Source organism: Ambystoma mexicanum, chromosome 10, assembly GCF_040938575.1.
Source record: "Ambystoma mexicanum isolate Mex_15411 chromosome 10, UKY_AmexF1_1, whole genome shotgun sequence".
Taxonomy (NCBI): domain Eukaryota; kingdom Metazoa; phylum Chordata; class Amphibia; order Caudata; family Ambystomatidae; genus Ambystoma; species Ambystoma mexicanum.
In genome coordinates, this window is record NC_090932.1 from 8,368,277 (window position 1) to 8,387,784 (window position 19,508).

At 49.1% G+C, this 19,508-nt stretch overlaps 1 protein-coding gene across 5 annotated transcripts in view; it reads right to left on the reverse strand.

Annotated features, from left to right (window-relative positions):
• OPA1 (OPA1 mitochondrial dynamin like GTPase) overlaps positions 1 to 19,508 on the reverse strand; it is a 1,475,337-nt gene that overhangs the window by 58,216 nt on the left and 1,397,613 nt on the right. For all 5 annotated transcript variants that reach the window (XM_069617417.1, XM_069617415.1, XM_069617414.1 and 2 more), the window contains one exon: positions 4,139 to 4,231. In XM_069617417.1, coding sequence (XP_069473518.1) covers positions 4,167 to 4,231 — 65 coding nt within the window. In that variant the 3' untranslated portion in view covers positions 4,139 to 4,166. The remainder of the gene's footprint in view (positions 1 to 4,138; positions 4,232 to 19,508) is intronic.

Sequence of the window (19,508 nt, forward strand, 5' to 3'; positions counted from 1 at the left end):
AGTGGAATTCAGCTGAAGGCTGTGCTCCACTGGCAAAATGTCAAGACAGGAGGCTGAAACAAAACCAAAAAGTTGGGGGGTCCACAAATATAGAGGTAAAATAGCGAGTAAGTGAAATTTTACTTAACACCGACTGCCGTTGCCGAGCATGGACACTGCCACAAGGCGATGACCGGGTCTGCTATCGCCGCATTAAACGGCAAAGCACGCTCTGTTTCCAGGCCACGGTCGAGGATGTCAGTGAGGTCGTACTTTAACTCCGGCATTGACGGTGCGTCGAACCCCAAGGCCATGACGACCTTCTCGACCGCCCTGCAGTATTGCGCGTTCGGGAGCATGTACAGGTTAAACTGCTCGAATTCCATATCCAGAGAGGTGTCCAGGCCACAGACATTGTGGAGGCTCTCTACCAGTTGAAGCAACCCAGCTTGGTCCACTATCAAATCTGGCAACGGATCCAAGGTCGCACCCTCCATCGGCTCAAACCCAAACAGTATTGGATCATCGTCCTCATCAAAAAAAAAAATCGACTGCATTGAGTCAAAGTATACGGATTGAGTGTCCGGTACAAAACTTTGATCTTTCGGGTCCTCCGGTCGAGGGGTTCCTTGGCCGAGGGGGCAGCGGACAGTCTCGGTGCAGGTAGAGGCGTCTCCCTCGAGGGCATTCGACATACCTTGGCTGCTTTTGTGTCGGATGGACTGGGCATGGTTAGAGCTATTTGGATATATTGCGTCCTGGCGGAGAGCATTTGGGTTTTAAAATTCCCCCTAGACACACCCTTTACAGGGTATGACTAACCTCTTTCGTACGACGAGTCTGAATCGCATCTGCGCTTTCTCTTGTGCGACGATGAGTGGTGAGATTTTTACGTTAGCGCAAAAGCTTTTTACATTTCTGATGGGGACATTCCCTCTCGATGTTTCTCAGAAGTCAGCCCCTCGGTATCGTGCTCCGATGACATTAGAAGCGATTTTGCTGGGGACTTAGACGGCGGTTTGCCGAGCGCCAGTTTAGCCAAGCGTTCTTCACAGCCATCGGGTTCATTGTCAGACACGAACCACCTTGCTCTGTGTTCTGCCCGACACAAAGACACCACATACTAATGGTGTGTGGGTCAGTGAGGGACATTTTAGAGTTGCCGTCTGTGACAAATCTGGCAATGTCACCACCATCTCCCCTGGGAAAGTCCATCCCCATGTGACCAGGGAAAGGCAGTCGCTACCTGATCCAGACTCTGGCGGTGGTTGCCCGAAGGAGGACCACATGGGTGGAGACAATTCTAATGGGAGTGGAATCACCAGATGAGATGTGGTATTCCTCCCCTTTCCCTTGAGGAAGAATCTATAATACCAAATTCCTTAACCCCTTAAGTACCAAGGGCGAGGTATTTCGTCCTTGGCATTCCGTCCGAGTTGCCAAGGACGAGATAGCTTGTCCTTTTAGGTACTTGGTTTTGTGTGATCCCTGCAAAGCAGGGATCACACAAAACAGTAATCCAACCCCCGGGCTATGTGAGGGGGAAGTCCCTCCTCACTGCCCGGGGGCTGGATTATCTTCAGTTTCACGTCGGCGTGCGTAATGCACGCCGACATGAAACTGAAAGTATTTGCACCGCAGCAGCTATTTTCACCTGCCGCAGTGAAAAGAGAAGGTGAGTGTCCACATTTCTATGCCTCGATCTCCGGCTGTATTTCAAGCCGGAGATCGAGGCAGGTGTCGTTGGAAAGGGAAGATTCCCCCCTTTCCAACAACACCTTGTGTGAAAGCATTGCTGGTCATGGATCGGACGCAGAGCGCTCGATCCGTGGCCAGCAATGCCACTGGACCACCAGGGATCAATTTCTGAAGCTGGGGGGTGGGGGTTGCTTACTAGCTAAGCAACACCCAAGCCCCCCCAACCCCCCCAAGGCCCCAAAACATGGGGCCCACAGGTATGAAGACCCCTGGGGACAGGTGGGTGATCATCTGCCCCCTGGGAAGGGGCTAAATGAAAAAAAGGGTGGAGGCCCTCTCCCTCCCACCCCAAGTGGAAAGGGGGGGGCACCCCTTGTAGCCCGACCTGGGGGCAGATTTCTGGAGTACATGCGATAGCTGCCCATCCAATTGGAGGGGGGCCTGCAGGTTAGGGCAGAATGGGGCAGATGGCCCCCAGTATGCCCCTAGGGAATGGGCCCAAAGAAAAAAGAAAACACAAAATCAAGGTTGGTTTTGGTGGGGGGGGGTGTGGGGGGAGTGCACCCCCTTGCCGCCCACCCCCAACCAGGGAATTGGCCTGGGGGTCATGTAATGCAGCCAATTTCCCCTCCAGGTCGCCAAGGACGAGATACCTCGCCCCTTGGCACCTAAGGGGTTAAGGACTTTGGTATTATAGATTCTTCCTCAAGGGAAAGGGGAGGAATACCACATCTCATCTGGTGACTCCACTCCCATTAGAATTGTCTCCACCCATGTGGTCCTCCTTTGGGCCAATTTGCACAAGTCACACCTCTGCGGATTCCCACGGGTGTCCTCTTTTCAGAATTGCATAGGGTTCCCACTTTTCCTTGGTGGCTTGGACACCATAGGCCCATATCTGTATAGTGTGCGCTTGAGCATAATTCCTGAAATTCTGCTGTCCGAAAAGACTTTGGGCTAGCTGTGTTTTAGGCTTTCCCCTTTGCGCCCAGGTAGGTGCACCCACACATGTGAGGTAGCATTTTCATCCCGACACCTGTGGGAAGGAGGGACGGTAGGCCATGTGTTGTTGGCGGCGTGTTTCGGTGGGTAACCACAGTGAAATGTGCGTAAATTGTGTTTTGCCCCCCCCAAATTTGGACTTTGCTAGGCGTTCTGGGTAATACATTCTGGGCCGATTTGAGCCATTCAGACCTCTGTGGATTCCCACGGGTGTCCCCTTTTCAGAAATGCATGGGGTTCCCAGTTTTCCTTGGTGGCTTGGGCACCCTAGGCCCATATCTGTATGGTGTGCGCTTTAGCAAAATTCCTGAAATTCAGCTTTCCGAAAATACTTGGGGTTAGCCGGGTTTTAGGCTTTCCCCTTTGTGCCCAGGTAGGTGCACCCACACATGTGAGGTACCGTTTTCACCAGGACACGTGTGGGGACGTGGGAAGGTAGGCCATGTATTGCTGGCGGCGTGTTCCCACAGGTGTCGGTTTTAGTTGTCTAGGTAGGGAAATTCCTCTTTAGAACAGGGCTAGCGAGGAGTTTTGACTTTGAGAATACCAAACCGTTGTGTCCGCCTCTCATTTCTGACCCCTCAAGTCCTTGCAGCGCTTAATCCCGGATGGCTTAGGCCCAGACATACCGACGCAGTATTGAATTCTAGAATAGAAAGCGAGCGGGTTCCAAATAGCTTTCCAAGTGTGTGGAACAAAGGAACTGAGGTATGGGGGGGTTTAGTGCATCCTTCTATACGATGCCCCATCTGATTGAGGAATGGCGCGGCGTATATGAGGGAGTCGTCTACATCTAGCGGCAGTTTGCCCCCTATAAAAATAAATTCTAAGCAGCGGATGCTGGATAGCTATATATCAGGATAAGGAATCTGTGGGAGAATGCAATCCACTGCGAAGGCACAGTGACACTCCGATCTCTCCAGCACAAGCAGATCCTGCATGTGGAATGCGCAAGTACACGCATGCTCTAGGTTTTATTTCTGAAAATGGATCCTGTTCTATTGGACACGTTAGAATGCATTTTGGGAAAGCATTTGTTCACAGCAAACAAAGAGGCACAATATACATTGAATGGCTACATACAGTAAGATATATGTTTCCCCCACAATCTCCGAGAAAACATGACCGACCACAAAAAGCAATGCTTTCATTTCAACTCTTGGCTTTTGTCAAACCTTTAGGATCATGAGCACAACTTCATTAATGCATTTTTTGCAATATTTCCTCATCTTTCAATATAAAAGTTAAGGTTGCAATATTAGAGGATATTAGGTTAGCTGAGCCGGACCTCCAGCCGTGGGTTCAAATGCTGAAAGGGCCTGCTGAACTCTTCATAGCAAAAAGTCATTAAGTACCATTCCATAGGCCAACACCATAACCTATTGCCTACAGCGCTTAAAAGCAGCCCGAGTCTGGGAAGAAGAACTATACAGAAATAGGGCATTGTTATTATTTTCACCTGTAAATCTGTTAAGTGCTTCCAGGATTTATTTCTCCTGATGAAGGGCTTCAATAAAGGCTTCAAGTTTTTCTTGGATTTCTCGAACTTTTTCTGTGGATAAGAAGGAAAGAGTTTGTTTATTCTGACAGGATTGCATGATGTGACAGTTCATACATATTCACTTCCAAAACAGAGCCACACTTTATGCTGTGCACAACTAACAGCCATCTGCGACAGCGATGCCCTGCCTCCTACGAGCCTAATATGCGCCAGTTAACCAGTAACGTACCCAATATCCACAAAGAAGCCATGAAAATCCATGTCCCTTTTAACCATACATGCTTATTCTTGACATCGGGAGTGCACAACTAAGGATTCTTCCTGTCAGAGACCTAGAACCATGCGGAACTGCAAGATGTGAGTACTGTGGGTGTTCTGCGCAGATCCACATACCTCACCCATGCAGGCTTGTGTCAAATATGAAGAAATTACTTACTTCGGCAATGTTCTTTCTGATGGATGTTCCTACGACGGATGACGTATCTCAGATATGTCTTTGTGTAGCAGCCGACCTTAAAAACAGATTTTGGAAGCAGGGGTAATGTGCAGCATGGGCGTTGACGTTACACAGCGCTCGCAGTCTTCGACGCCAGACGTAACACCATTATCTGTACAAATTGATTGCACCACACCCCGTGACCTTGTTCTCATTTGTTTCCCCATGCTCAGCTGTGGTAGGGATCACGTTTTATAAAAGGCACACCTTAGAGGAATTTAAAGAGAAGCAAGAGAGAGACATCTCTGATTGAGGGATAGGATGGGAGGGCAATGAGGAATCCATGGGAGGGACATCCATCAGAACATTAGAAGGGGTAAGTAATTTGTTCTTCTAATGGTTGTGTCCTCTCACAGATTCCTCATCTCAGATAGACTCTGAAAGCAGGACACACTTGCTGAAGGAGGGAGGAGCTCATTTCCATTTACATTACATTAGGATCTGTTGTCAGACCACTCTACCGAAGCTGGCGTCCTGAATGGACAGTGCGTCCAAGCAATAAGGTCTCACAAAAGTATGGCTAAAAGCCCAAGTTGCCGCGTGACCGGTGCCTTGAGCTGGCACTCCTCTAGTTGAGTGTGCTCTTAAGCCATCAGTGGTATCCTTTCCTGCCACAGAGTAGCATTCAGATGCACACAACACAAGCCATCTGGATATGGGCTGGTGTTTCATCCCCCTGCTCATTTTAGGGCCAGTGGCTAGTACAATCTGAAAGTATTCCTTCTTGGATTGCCTTTGTGCGGCCGAGGCTTTCCCCATCCTTGGGCGGATGAGGCAGAGAATAGAAGCTAGTAAGAAGAAGATGTGTGCGGTGTGAAATTCAGAGACCACCTTAGGTATGAGGGTTGTACTCAGAGTCTGACGGTCTCTTGAGGAGATGAGGGATGGTGGTTTGAATGACAGCCCTTGAAGTCACCCTATGTGCTATTTTGATGGCTACGAGGAAGATTAAATTACTTACCTCTTGATAATGCTCTGATGGAAGTTCCTTGTATCGATGCCGCATCATTGATAATCTTATCCGCAGGCAAACTGTTTTTCTGAAACTTTTCAACCACCAGGGGGTCGAGCACAGCTCCACTTGACTCAGCCCGACACACCTACGTGCCAGACATGTTAATGTTAAAGGTATTTGTACCGCACACTTCACCACCGGAGTGGTCCCCAGGCGCTCTGGTGGATCTGAGGAAGAGGGGCATGGGGGTGTTAGTAGGGTGTAGTGGGAATAGGAAAGTGAGAGTTTTGATGCCCTGTTGGCAGCTTCAGTTCGGTTTGTACCGTTTGTTGAGCTTAAGTGTGTTTTTCAGGTTGGTGCGACTTCCCAGTGTGCCGTTTTGCCGATATGTATTTGTCTGTTACAATGTGGTGAAGTATGTGTGGATCGCTGTGCAGAGAAGTGGTTGTGTGAGTTTCTGTATGAGAAGTGTATGCAGAAAGTTGAGTTTTTAGATTTGGGTTAGCAGGTTTTTTCTTACCTCTTTAACTTTGCGTTTCTACACTCTGCATCTATGATTATCCTGTGTGCTTGGTATTCTAGTGTGTCTGCCTAGTTGGCAGGCACGTTGAGCTAGTTGGCAGGCACGTTGAGAAGTGGCAGTTTTCCTCTGTGTTACTCTAGTGGTATGTGTACCTGGCTGATGCAGGCGTGTCTCCCCGCCCTGGGGTTGGCGATCTTTGGGCTAGAGGGTTCTGGCCAGTCCCTAGGTTTCCTAAGTGGAATAGCTGTATGTGGACATGGGTGGTTGGGGGCGTCCCCGTCATCCTCTGTTTAGGGAAGATTAAATTGGGGGTCATGGGTTATTTTGGGATGCTTGTTTCCCGCTGGGTGTATGCTTCCTAGTCGTTTCCTTCTGGTTCTGGAGCAAAGAGCTACGTTTTGAGTAGTTTTCTCAATTCCAGATGATCTCTTGTGTTGCGTATATTTTTTGGTAGGTCATTCCAGGTTATTGCTGCCAGGTGAGAGAAAGATGATCCTCTGAATGTTCTTTTATTGTATGGTTTTGTTTCTAAACCAATGTCAATGCTTGATCCGAGTGGTCTTGTCGGAGGGTAGGCGGTTATTTTCTCATCTAGGAACTATGTGCCTTGCTTGTGGATTGCTCTGTGTGTTATGCACATTGTTTTGCACTTTATTCACTGTTTTATTGGTAACCAGTGTAGCATTTTCAGCACTTGGGTAGTGTGTTCTCTTCATGGTAGTTTGAGCAGGAGTCTGGCCGCAGCGTTTTGGATGCGCTGAAGTTTCTTTAATAGTTGTTCTGGCATTCCTAGGTATAGGCTGTTGGCATAGTCTACTCTGGACATGAGTGCAATGATGGTGAGTGTTTTGCGGGTGAAAGAGAAATAGTAGGATCCTTTTTACCGCATGTAGGAGAAAGAAACATTTCTTGATTATAGCATTTACTTTTGTCTCAAGTGTTAGTTCGATGATGTTGGGGGACGGTATATATTGTGGCGCCACGCCCCATTAACTCAGTAACTTTTTTTTCACACACTTCATATGATTTGGCAAAACCCGACTGTTTCGATGAGAAAATGACTAACTCCGCTAATACTTTGGGTATCAACTCTGGTGTGGCATGCAGCTGGAAGATGTTAATTCCAGATCTGTATCGAATCGGTTTACAATGCTCAAGAACAACATCAACGATTGCGGGTTGTGCCACACCATGCATCCCAAAGCCCTCTGGGGAGGACAGCTACTTACCTGCATCTCCTATTCTCCAGCATGAATCTGACACGGATTCACATGCTCATGAATATTCCCCGCCGTCATGCGAGGAATCCTCAGTAACAAAGAAAAGCAGTTTTGCTTTGGCCTGAAAACTGCTGGTCTCCTCTATAACCCATCACTGTCCTTTGCGTCCTACTTCCCCCATCCAATGGCAGCCGTCTGGATACTTCTCCTGCAGATTCCAAATCAGATAGAAATTCCCTCCAGCTTCGGAAGATTTTCGACAGGGGGCATAGTAGATGTCGACTTGGCCGTCGCCCATTGATCAGTCTTGCTCTGCATCTGGTCGTCGGCTGTGGACATGAAGTCAGGTGTCGTACAAGCAGCACGTCACTTCGCCCCAATCTCAGTTCCCCTTTTTATCTAGAGCACCACACACACTGCATATGAAACAGACAGAACAAGCGGGCTAGTGAGCCCTTTCTTAAAAATTAGTCATTAATTACAGCCCTCCGAAGGAGGAACAATTGAAAAAGAAACCCTAGTAGTAGTGTCCAAAATGTTTTTCATTTAAGGACGTGGCAGGAAGACAGAAAAACGAGACACAGAGGACCATCTCCAAGTCATCATTATTTGAAATAGAAAGATCTGCACCAACAACCGACTTTCTCAGTGGGGACGGATGGGAGGGGAGATGAGGAATCTGCGGGAGAAGAATCCATAGAAAGAACATTATGGTAAGGTAATTTCTCTTTTAATGGATTGCTTTTCTCCCGCAGATTCCTCATCTGATAGACTCCAAAAGCAGTAATGAAGGAGGCGGGCAGAAAGTCAAACTAAGATTCTGCAGAACTGCTCTGTCAAAACGCACAACGGAAGTGAGAGCCACATCCAGGCTATAGTGCTTTGCGAAGGTATGCAAAGACGGCCATGTCACAGTGCGACAAATCTCCCCGACAGGGACTCACCTCTGCAGTGCAGTGGATGCGGAGACCCCCACTTGTGGAATGGGCCCTGATGCCCTCTGGTAATTCTTTCCCAGCAGACTGGTAACACTCTTCTATGCAGAGGATTATCCAACGGGGTAAAGTCTGCTTTGTGATGGGCAAGCTCTTACGGGCTAAGGAAAAAGCCACGAAGCGCTGGCCATCTCTCCTAAGTCAGCTGTTCTGGCAACATAGTAACTCAGTGCCCTTTTAGGGTTTAGCCGAAGGAATCGTTCCTCCTGTTTAGAAGGGTGAGGAGGAGGAGGATAGAAGACCGGAAGGTCGATGGACTGTGACAAGTGAAATGCTGACACGACCTTTGGAAAGAAACCAGGCCTTACCCTGAATGAAACCTTTTCTCAGAAAGAGCGTTAGAAGGGTGGCCTACAGCATAAGGCCTGTAGTTCACTCAACCGCCTAGCAGATGCGATAGCCACCAAAAAGGCAGTTTTCAATAAGAGAAGCTGCAATGAGCAAGAGTACATAGGCTTAAAGGGAGCCACCATTATTTAAGGACCAGATTAAGAGCCCAATCTGGGACAACAAAGGAAAGGGAGTTGGCAGAAATGTATTCACAAGGCCTTTCAGGAATTGTGCCATTACAGGGATTGTGAAAAATGAACCTTGATCCAGATATCTTTTAAACAATGACAAGGCCACCAAACATCCTTTTACTGTGGTAAATCCTGCAGAGGCCAGTGACAGCAGAAACTCCATCACTGCAGTGGTGGGGCAAGAGATCGGGTCAATCTCATGTTCTCTGCCCCACGCCTCAAATCTTCTCTATTAGCAACATGTATAAAGATCTTGTAGATGGTCTGCGTGCAGCCAGCAGCATCTCAAGTACTTCCTCAGAGAGGTCCTAGTCATCATATCTCATCCTCTCAAGAGCCAACGCATGTAGGGTGAGGGATTCCAGGGTTGGATGGAGTATCCGGCCGTCTGACTTGGTTAGGAGATTTGGTCGCAGAGGCAACCGATGAGGCGGCCAGAAGGACAGATCCAAGAGGTCAGAGTACCACGTTCTCCTCTCCCAGTCCAGGGCGATCAAGATCATGGTCGCTCGAAACCTCAACCACCTCTGGAGAACCCATGGAATGGCGGGAATCGGAGGGAACACGTATAGGAGTGGGAAGGTCCTATCCACCAGAAACCCGTCACCCAGTGCACCGTTCGCTGGGAATCCTCTCAAGCAGAACAGTTCACATTTCCTGTTGAACTCCTTTGCGAACAGATCCACTGCTGAGGTACCCCAGAGAGAGAAGACCTCCTCTAGGACGTCCTGCCACACTTCACACTCGTGCGAGACCGTGCTCTGCCAGCTCAGAGCATGCCAAGTTGTTCTCTATGCCGGCCAGATAAACTGCCGAGACCAAGATCTTGTTCAACAACCAGAACCGAAGCATCATTGGCTCCGTGCAGAGGAGGCGGGAGTGCACTCAACTTTGCTTGTTGAGGTAGTGCATCGCCACTGTGTTGCCCATCAGAACGAGAACATGCTTCCCCTGCAGAGACTGGGCGAATGCTTTCAGGGCTAGCCTGATGGCATGTAATTCCAGCCTTCAATGACGCATCTGTGACCACTCGGGTCTGAGGCAAATGAGGCCAGAAGGGTTCCCCCGCAAAAAGACTGCTGCAGTCTGCCCACCGGACTGGTCGCTGACCACTTTAGCAGACACTTTGAGGAGATCCGAAAGAGTTCTGAAGTACTGAGACCATGAAAGGGGTGAAGACCCTTGGGCGGAGGTAATACCAAAGGGAAGCACCTTGGACTGAAAGTGCATGTCTCCTATGATGAACCTTAGGAACTTCCTGTGCTTTTGATGTAATGGCACATGGAAATAGGTGTCCTGTAGGTCAATAGACACCATCCTGAATTTGTCTTTCCTCAAGAACTTGTTCAAGGCCCTTCGGTCCAGAATGAGACTGAGACCTTCTTGGGCACCAGGAAATACCAGGAATACCAACCCGATCCTCTGTGTTCGGGAGGTACCTCTTCCACGCACCCTGCAGCAACAGGGCTCTCAGTTCTTCCTAGAGCTCATGTACCAGTTGGATTGGAGGTGGGGGCGGTCTGTCTGGTGGTTTTCTCAGAAACGGCACACAATAACCCCATTGAATGAGCTGTAAAGTCCAGGCATCAGAAGTAATTCCCCGCCATTGGAGCCATTGGAGCAAGTGCTCTGCCAACCGTCCTCCAAACGGTGTACTGAGAGAGGGTAAATCAAAGCAGCTTTGGAGGCTGGGTCACCCCTGCTGCAGACGCTGCCTGTTGGCCCCTAGAAGCCCCTTTCGGAGAGCAAGAAACGCTTCTGCCATTGCCTGGCCGGTGGGAGATGTGTTCTTCTGCCATAAGGAGCATATCTCTTGTAGCCCTGTGCTCTAGAAGCGAGACTAAAGGCAGGTTTGGCCGGCTGCGCAGCAGGCCCAAGCATTTGGCAGCGAGTTTAGATTCCCTGAGTTTTTCCAGGGAATCGTTGGCTTTATGGCCGAAAAGAAGATCGCCCTCGAAGGGCATGTCCAACGGTTTCATTTAGACGTTGGGTGAAAAACCAGGGGTCTTCAAATAGGCCTGTCTCCTTAATGTTATGGCTGACACCATAGACCGGCCCACACAATCGGCGATGTCCAAGCCTATTCACAGCGACTGCTTGGCCACTTCCATCCATCCTCCACTAGCTGTAGGAAGCCCTCGCGCATCTCTCCTTCCGGAACATACTGGGCGGCATTTTTCACCGCTGCCCATGGGCTGAAGCAGTATTTGGCAAAACTGCTTGCCACATTGGTCACCTTGAGGGCCATGCTCCCTGACATGAACGCCTTCTTTGCCAAGGCATCTATTTTCTTTGCCTCTCTTTCTGGGGGCAGAGTGGACGTAGATGATGCTGGTCTAGAAGAGACCATAGCAGCTTGCATAACAAGCCCTTCTGAGGAAGGGTGCGAGGAGAGGTATAAGGTGTCTCCCCTGGCCGGCGGGTATTTCCCTGAAAATATGGAATTGGTGAGAGGAATGGAACATGGCGTTTACCATAGGGTTGTTAGCAGATCGGCAATGGCTGGGTTCAAGGGCATATGTTGTTCAGAGGACAGACCACCTTCTAGTATGTCAGTGAGGTCACAACCTTGAGGGGGTGCCACTGTTGAGTGTAAACCCAGAGTGTCAATGACCCTTTCCACCAGAGCCCTAAATTTGGACACATAGTGGAGATAAGGCTGAGACTGTTGAAACTATGTCTGGTCTTGGTCGTCGGCATTGCCGACTATACCTGTCATAGTCTCGAGAAATTCGGACAGGGGCTGTGGTGTAAAGACTTTGTCGACAGCTGTTGAGGCCTTGTTCTTCAGCACTAACGGTGGATGTTGGTGTCTTCCATACAACATCTTTCGACTTCGAAATTAATCGGTGCTGACTTAGTCGGTACTGGGGCCCTAGAGCAGTTGGGTACACCGTGCGCCGCTCTTAGCTCCGAAGCATGCTGTGTGGGGGTGGGAGCCGTGCCGACTGCAGCATGCTGCTTGAACATTTCAAGCATTGAGGACTTAAAATCCTCCCACTCTTGGCGTCCCGGCTGTGGCACCTTTTCTTTTTTCGGGATGAAGACTAAGAAGAGTGGCTCCTCAAACCTTTTCTTCTTCCGCAGTTGTTTTTCGGGGGTATGTCCCTCGGTTTCAGCCTCCGAGGACCGAACAACCGACCGCGCCAGGGATTTTGAGGGTGGTCGACCCAGAGCGAGCTTATCAGATCGATCATGAAGTGATTTCAGCTGCATCTTGGCGCAAGACGGGCACCAGTCAGCCCTGTGATCCGTGCCGAGGCACCAGGGACACCATTCATGTGGGTCGGTTAGGGACTTCTTGGTGCCACAATTGGTACACTGCTCGAAACTGGACACTTGTGCAACTGACATCTCACATCGAGGAATTTCGAAAAAAGTTAAAGTTTTCAGACAAAAACGTTGAAGAGACTATCTCTGTGTTCCTAAAGCATTGTGTTAGCCTGAGTAAAAAAGGAACTGAGATCGGGGCGTAGTGACGCGCTACTTATACGAACACCTGACGTCATGTCCAGAGCCGGCAACCAGACACTGAGCAAGACGGATCGATGGTCGACAGCCGGGTCGAAGGACACTACGCCCCCTGTCGAAAATATTCCAAAGTAGCAAAGCTGGAGGGAATATCTATCGGATGAGGAATCTGCGGGAGAAAAGCAATCCATTGAACGTTGCTCGTCCTCATTGCGCCCATATTAATGTCCAGCTTTTCCTATTGTGACCGAGTTGGGGTGTAGAAGGTGCTGTTTATTTCTGCAGGTCAGTGTCATGCGATTCATCAGATGTAGTTTGCCTGTTTGCAGTTCAGACTGTTGCATGTGAGCCACACACGTGAAGCAGGCCTCCATCTGGGGGCTTCTGTGCCCTCCGTGTATTCAAACACTGATTACAGATCAATTAGCTGGCTTCAGAAGCGCTGGGAGCCGGTGGCAGAGGATTAGCGAGGGTGGCAGAGGCGCAGCGCCTTTCCCCGTGGAGATGAATGGAGTCTTGGGCGGTCTGGCCGGGCATGAAAGGGCTGCAACGGGGGGATTACCCGAATATTCATGACCGGATCAGGGACACGGCCAACCGATGTCTGACGGGCTCATCTCGTAGGTAAACATCGAGTAAATGAGGGCTAGAACGGCTATTCGAGCTCCGAGGCCTGTGCGCTTGGCAGAGCCGCTGGGGTCATCTGAGAAGCAGCCAATGAAGGGGTGTCCGGGTGTGGGGGCGCCTTCCCACGCAGCGGACCGGAGTCAGGCTCGCAACACATCAGCCCCCCTTTTTATCCTTACATGGGCCTCATGGCACTGATATTACCCAGCCGTGCCGTGCACCATGACGCATCAGGTACTGGCCTGTCACTCATACCTTCCTGGGCATCATAGCTGGCTGTGGCATGAGGTGCTGCGTGTTCACACAAAGGGCACTGAAGGGAGCCCGGGCCATGGCAAAAAAATGCCAGTACTCAAAAAGCCCTGGGGCAAAGCTGGCGACGAAGATACAGTCCACCTACTGAGGACTGGCAGGGACTGGCCTGTCGGTCCAAATACACAGTGGATACAAAAAGGTCCCATGTGAAGGCCTGCTTTACTCACTCATTCAACTTTCTTACCTTTAAACAGGCAAAATAATCGGGAAAAGGAATGCTTTCACTCCACACTGGTGCCCCTTTCCTTCTGACGCCACATTCTGCCCATTTGCACCTTTGCCATGTTCGCCGCGCTCGTCCTTTCCTCTTTGCAGGCTACTTCCTCTCCTCTGCCTCGCTGCTTCACCCTCTCCTCTGCCTCGCTGCTTCACCCTCTCCTCTGCCTCGCTGCTTCACTTTCACCCTCTCCTCTGCCTCGCTGCTTCACCCTCTCCTCTGCCTCGCTGCTTCTACTCTGCCTCGCTGCTTCACCCTCTCCTCTGCCTCGCTGCTTCATCCTCTATTCTGCCTCGCTGCTTCACCCTCTATTCTCCCTCGCTGCTTCACCCTCTATTCTGCCTCGCTGCTTCATCCTCTATTCTTCCTCGCTGCTTCATCCTCTATTCTGCCTCACTGCTTCATCCTCTATTCTGCCTTGCTGCTTCGCCTTCCTGCCTCTCGTTTGGCTCCACTACTTTGCACCTTTAATCTTTCAACTCCCACCCCAGGCCTCTATTATCCCTTTCTTTGAATCTTGGTCTTCATTTTCACTTCCTCTGTATTGTGTTCAAGTGTCTGCATGGTCTTGCTCCTCCTTATCCTGGCTCTCTGGTTTCTTTCTATACTCCAACTCGCTCCTTTTGCTCCCAGTCACTTCCTTCTGTTACCAAGTCCCCTTGTGCCGCCTCCCGGTTCGTTCTTCCTCTTTACTTGCGTCTAAACATTGGAATGCTTTATCATCACTTCACCAGGGCCGGCCTTAGGGCGGGCCGGGCCACCGCCCTGGGCGCCAATAGCCTCACAGGGTGCCAGCTCGGGCGAGCCTTTCAAGGCCTACCCCGAGCTGGCGTGGTGGGAGAAGTGTCCTTTTGAAATTAAATGTGCTCGCGGGAGCAGGCGCTTTTAACAATAGGGTGCTGCCACTCTGTTGTGATAATTGCCTAACCTCTGCGACTCCAGAGCGGGTAGTTTTCATTAGAATAGGGCGGCGATACTTGCATCAGCGTACTATTCCAGTGGTTAACTCCCTCCTCCGGCGCGGGAGTGGGGAGATAATCATCTTAATAGGGTGCTGCAGCACCCTATTGTTGTTAAAGGCGCCCACGGCCTTCTCCCACCCAATGTTTCCAAAAGGACCATGGGCGGGGGGTGGTTTGTTCTTTTTCTGCCGGGGGCGTGGCTGCCACTTCACACTCGTTTTCTATTTCTCGCTCATGCGTAACTTCTACTGCTGTTTGACATGTAATCTTACCTTATAATATGTACCACTGTAAAAGGTTTTTTGTTGCTTTGGCGAATTCGCTCTATAATTTCAATAAAATACACTGCCTATTCCTGGATCGGTTTGTTTTTGACCAAACGGTTACAAGCCACTTCCCTCACACCTTTTCTACCTAAGCCCCTCACCGCCACCTCTGACACTTAAGGTTATTTCCTTCCCTCCATTCTTTTTAATGTTGATGTTCAATCTTTGGTCAAACTCGTCCTCCATTTGGGTTTTAGCTTTTTACTCCTCTGCACGGGATATCCAGATTCTTCGCTTTTACTGCTCCGTGTGGGATGGAGAAATTACTCACCGTAATGTTCTTTCTATGGATTCTTCTGCCACAGATTCCTCATCAGATAGATATCCCCTTCCAGAATCAGCTGCTCAGAAAACTTCAACAGGGGGCGTAGTGGACATCGACTCAGCAGTCGATCATCAATCTGTTTTCACTCGGCGCTCAATCGTCGGCTCCGGACGTGACATTGGCGTTGTGTGTATTGCGTAACTACGCCCCATAACTCAGTTCCCCCCCCCCATGCTCAGCTACTACATAGGAAAACAAGCGAGAAAAATATGCTAACCAGCCAATAGAGGGTTGGAAAAAAATCAAGGATCTCCACCAAGAAAGGCAGAATATTTAGGAAACTTGTATTATTCTTTTTTTTCCCTTTTACAAAGAGGCACGCAGCTTGCCAGACAGAAGAGCAACCGACTCTAGAACCATCACTGAAAGGCCCCTCTGTCGAGAACAGACCTATACCAACTTCTAACGCAAGGCATACATTAGTTTTCAAAAATGTAGAAGCAGCGTTTGCTAATTAAAATATTCTTGATTAGCAAATTTACCCATTTTATTAGCAATGTTGTACTAATATTTGTAAGGTCACTAGATGTTATTTGGATCCAAAACATAAAATGAGCATCAATACAGCAGATTTGTGTACCAATGAATTACGATATTAGTGGGATGAATCAGGCCTTGCACATTCTTTAAAATTCCACTAGACCTGCAGGCTAAGTAATTTAGTTTACCTACTTGGCCTAAAGAAATGCACTCGACCCATAGCTACGGGTGACAAATGTAAATGTGCTTTCTGTAAAATGGTGCATGTCACCACAACCGCACTTTGTTTGGCACACGGGTGCCACCCAGAGGCCAGCTATGCACAGTGAAACCTATTTGAAATTTACTGCAAACAAAAGTCAATGTTACATAAAGGTTTCAAACATCCCCAGCAAATGGTATTTGTCCTTCATAAAATCTACTGCACTAGGCGAGTGGACTTTCTGGCTGAGTGTCTGTAAAATGTAAAAGGTTAGCTGCATGAATAGACACAAATAAAGAAATAGATTTGATAGAAAGGCTCTGAAAACAGTTTGGCCAGCACTTGAATGACTTACCGTGATCATAATCATGGAGCAAAATGAGCTCTGGAGGCCAACTAGAGTGTGTGGTATTGCAGTAGATGTGTCGATGTACAGTCTGGATGGACGATTGATCATTCTTTTCTGTAAACATCTAGTTAGCCTTGTGTATTCATTATGTAAGAGACTAAGCAGACTAGATGGTCTTGCATGCAGGGAACTGGTCAACCTAGGTGGAATATTGTAGTTTGCTGCCATCTCACTTTCAGGGTAACTGGTATAAAACCGCTCATGCGTTGAGGACCAGCTGCACAGGTAAATGCAACCAGCAGGTCACAGAAGGAAAAAAGGAAAAATTATTTACCGTAATGTTCTTTCTATGGCTTCTTCTAACACAGATTCCTCATCTGATAAATTATCCTCATCCAGCTCTGCTGCTCGGAAACTTTTTCGACAGGGGGCATAGGGGACCTCAACTCGGCTGTCGATCAGTCTTGCTCGGTCGTCGGTTCCGGACGTGACTTCAGGCGTCGTATATATACCACGTCACTATGCCCCAATCTCAGTTCCTCCCTTTTTCACTGTGCTTGAACGCTGCAGAGGAAAACGACGGGAGGCTATCCAGCCTGTAAAAAAAAACATGACAATGGGAAACATTCCAACGGGGAGACCCTGCAGAATTAGAAAATGGAAATACTTTTTTGTGTGCAAAACAAGCGACTAGCCAGATAAAAGCGGTCACCTCAGAGCCATCATCAGGCATCTCTTCGCTTGGACAGATGCGCCAAACCGGAAGAGCTTTCTGAGTGGGGCTGGATTGGAGGGGCGATGAGGAAACTGTGGGAGATGAATCCATAGAAAGAACGATACGGTAATTTCTCCTTCAATGGATTGCTTTTCTCCTGCAGATTCCACATCTGATAGACTCCCAAGCAGTTAGGACAACGGAGGGGGAGCAGAAAGTGCTACAGTATCAGATTTTGCAGAACTGCCCCACCAAACCGTGCATCAGCCACACGGGCAACATCTAGACAATATTTATTTATTTAAATTCTATTTACGCGCCACATACCCGTAGGCCTCAGGGCGCACAAAAAACAAGGACAAGACAAACAACATATGAAACCAGCTGAGAGAAGAAAGGAAGAGGTCATTTAGAGATTACTCTAGGTTAAAAAGGTGAGTCTTTTTGGCTCTCTTAAAAAGGGGATAATTTTGAACCGGTCGTATCCCAGCCGGGAGTGCATTCCAAAGGAGGGGACCCTGGACTTCGAGAGTGGTGCCTCCAAATTTAGCTGTCTTGAATCTGGGGGGAACAAGAACTGTAGCAGTGGAAGAACGAAGGTTTCTGCCAGTGGTCATGATATTAATGCGTTCCGACAAGTAGGTATGACTGCTAAAGGATAAGCACTTGTGTGTCATCGTTAACACTGTGTTATACGATCTTTTACAGGAAGCCAATGTAGCTTCTTTCTGAAGATGGAAATATGGATGCTGCGAGATAGGTTAAAGATGGTAAGCACGGAATTATTCGGAGCCTCCTGTAAATATTGAATGTTGGCAGCAGTGGTGCCGGATAGTAGGCTGTTACAATAGTCCAGTCTGGAGTTTATCAACGTCGTGGACAGAAGTGCACAGTTTTCAGCTGTTATAAATGGGTAACATTCGTGATGCAAAGAATAATCCAAAGAGAGTCTGCTTAGTTCCAGCCAGACCCTTGCGGGATAATGAAAGGGTCACAAATAGCTGGTCAGAATTTCGGAACTCAGACGTCCTTGCAACATAAAAGCTCAAGGATCTTTTGGGATCTAAAAATGGTGGCACCGCTCTTCCTCATTAGAGGGGTGTGGACGAGGTTAGAAGACCAGTAAATGTATGGACTGAGAAAGATGGAACTCAAACCACTTTCTGGAGAAAACCAGGTATGACTTTAGGGGAAACTTTTTCCTGGAAAGGAAAACGCAGGAACGGGGGCTTGCAACACAACACCTGCAACTCACTAACCCTCCTGGCTGACGTGATCCCAACCAAAAAGGCTGTTTTCAAAGACAACAATCTCAAGGAACAGGAATGCATGGGCTCAAACGGAGCCATGATCAAGAATGTCACAACCAGATTAAGATCCCAATCAGGGACAACAAACGGAGTTGGCAGAAACGTATTCACAGGGCCCTCTAGGAATTTGGCCATAACTGGGACTGTGAAGAAAGAGCCTTCATCCGCAGACCTTTTGAACACAAAGCCACCAAGTATCTTGACTGTGGTGAACTGAAGGCCTGAAGAGGCCAGTGACAGAAGGAACTCCATCACAGCAGTGGTGGGGCAAGAGATAAGGTCAATCTTGCGTTCGCTGCACCACACCTCAACTCTTCTCCACCTGCACGCGTACAAAAACTGTGTAGATGGTCTACGTGCAGCCAGAAGCACCTCGAGTACCTCCTCAGAGAGGCCCCAGTCATATCTCATTCTCTCAAATGCCACGCATGTAGGTTGAGGGATTCCGGTTTGGGTGGCGCAGCCGACCTTCAGTCTGGGTTAGGAGATCCGGGTGCAAGGTAACCGTAGAGGTGGGCAGTTGGTCGGATTTAGGAGGTCCGAGTACCATGCACTCCTCGCCCAATCCGGGGCGATCAGGGTTGCTCGAAACCTCAACCTCCTGAGACCCTCGGGATAATGGGAATTGGGGGGAAGGCGTAGTGAGGAGGGAAAGTCCAATCCAACAGAAACGCATCCTGTAGCGCGCAGTTCGCTGGGAATTCCCTCAGGCAAAACAGCTTGCACTTCTGGTTGGACTCCGTGGCAAACAGATCCACTACCGGGTACGCCAGTGAGAACCTCCTCTAAGGCTTCCTGGCACACTTCCCACTCATGCAAGACCGTACTCTGCCTGGTCAGAACATTCACCAAACTTTTGTCTGTCCCGGCCAGATGAACTGCCACGAGCGAGATCTGGTCCTCTAACAGCCAAAACCACAGCTGCATCGCCTCTCTGGAGAGGATGGGGGAGTGAACACCCCCCCCCCGCCACGCTGCCTGTTCAGGTAGTGCATGGCCACTGTATTGTCCGGCAAGACCAAGACATGGTTCCCATTCCGAGATGGAGCGAATGCCGTCAGGGCTAACCTGATGGCTCACAACTCCAGCCCGTTGATGTGACACCTGGCTTCCACCGCTGACCAAAGGCTGCTCGCCTGCAAGTCCTCGCAGTGAGCACCCCCAACCTTTCAAGGACGCTTCAGTGACCTCTTGAACCTGAGGCTACGGAGATCATAAAGTTTCCCCCGCTAGTAAGTTGCTGCTGGTGGACCACCAAGTAAGTTCATTGACCACGCACCTGGACACCTTGTGGACGTCTTTCTTGTTCCGAGAGTATT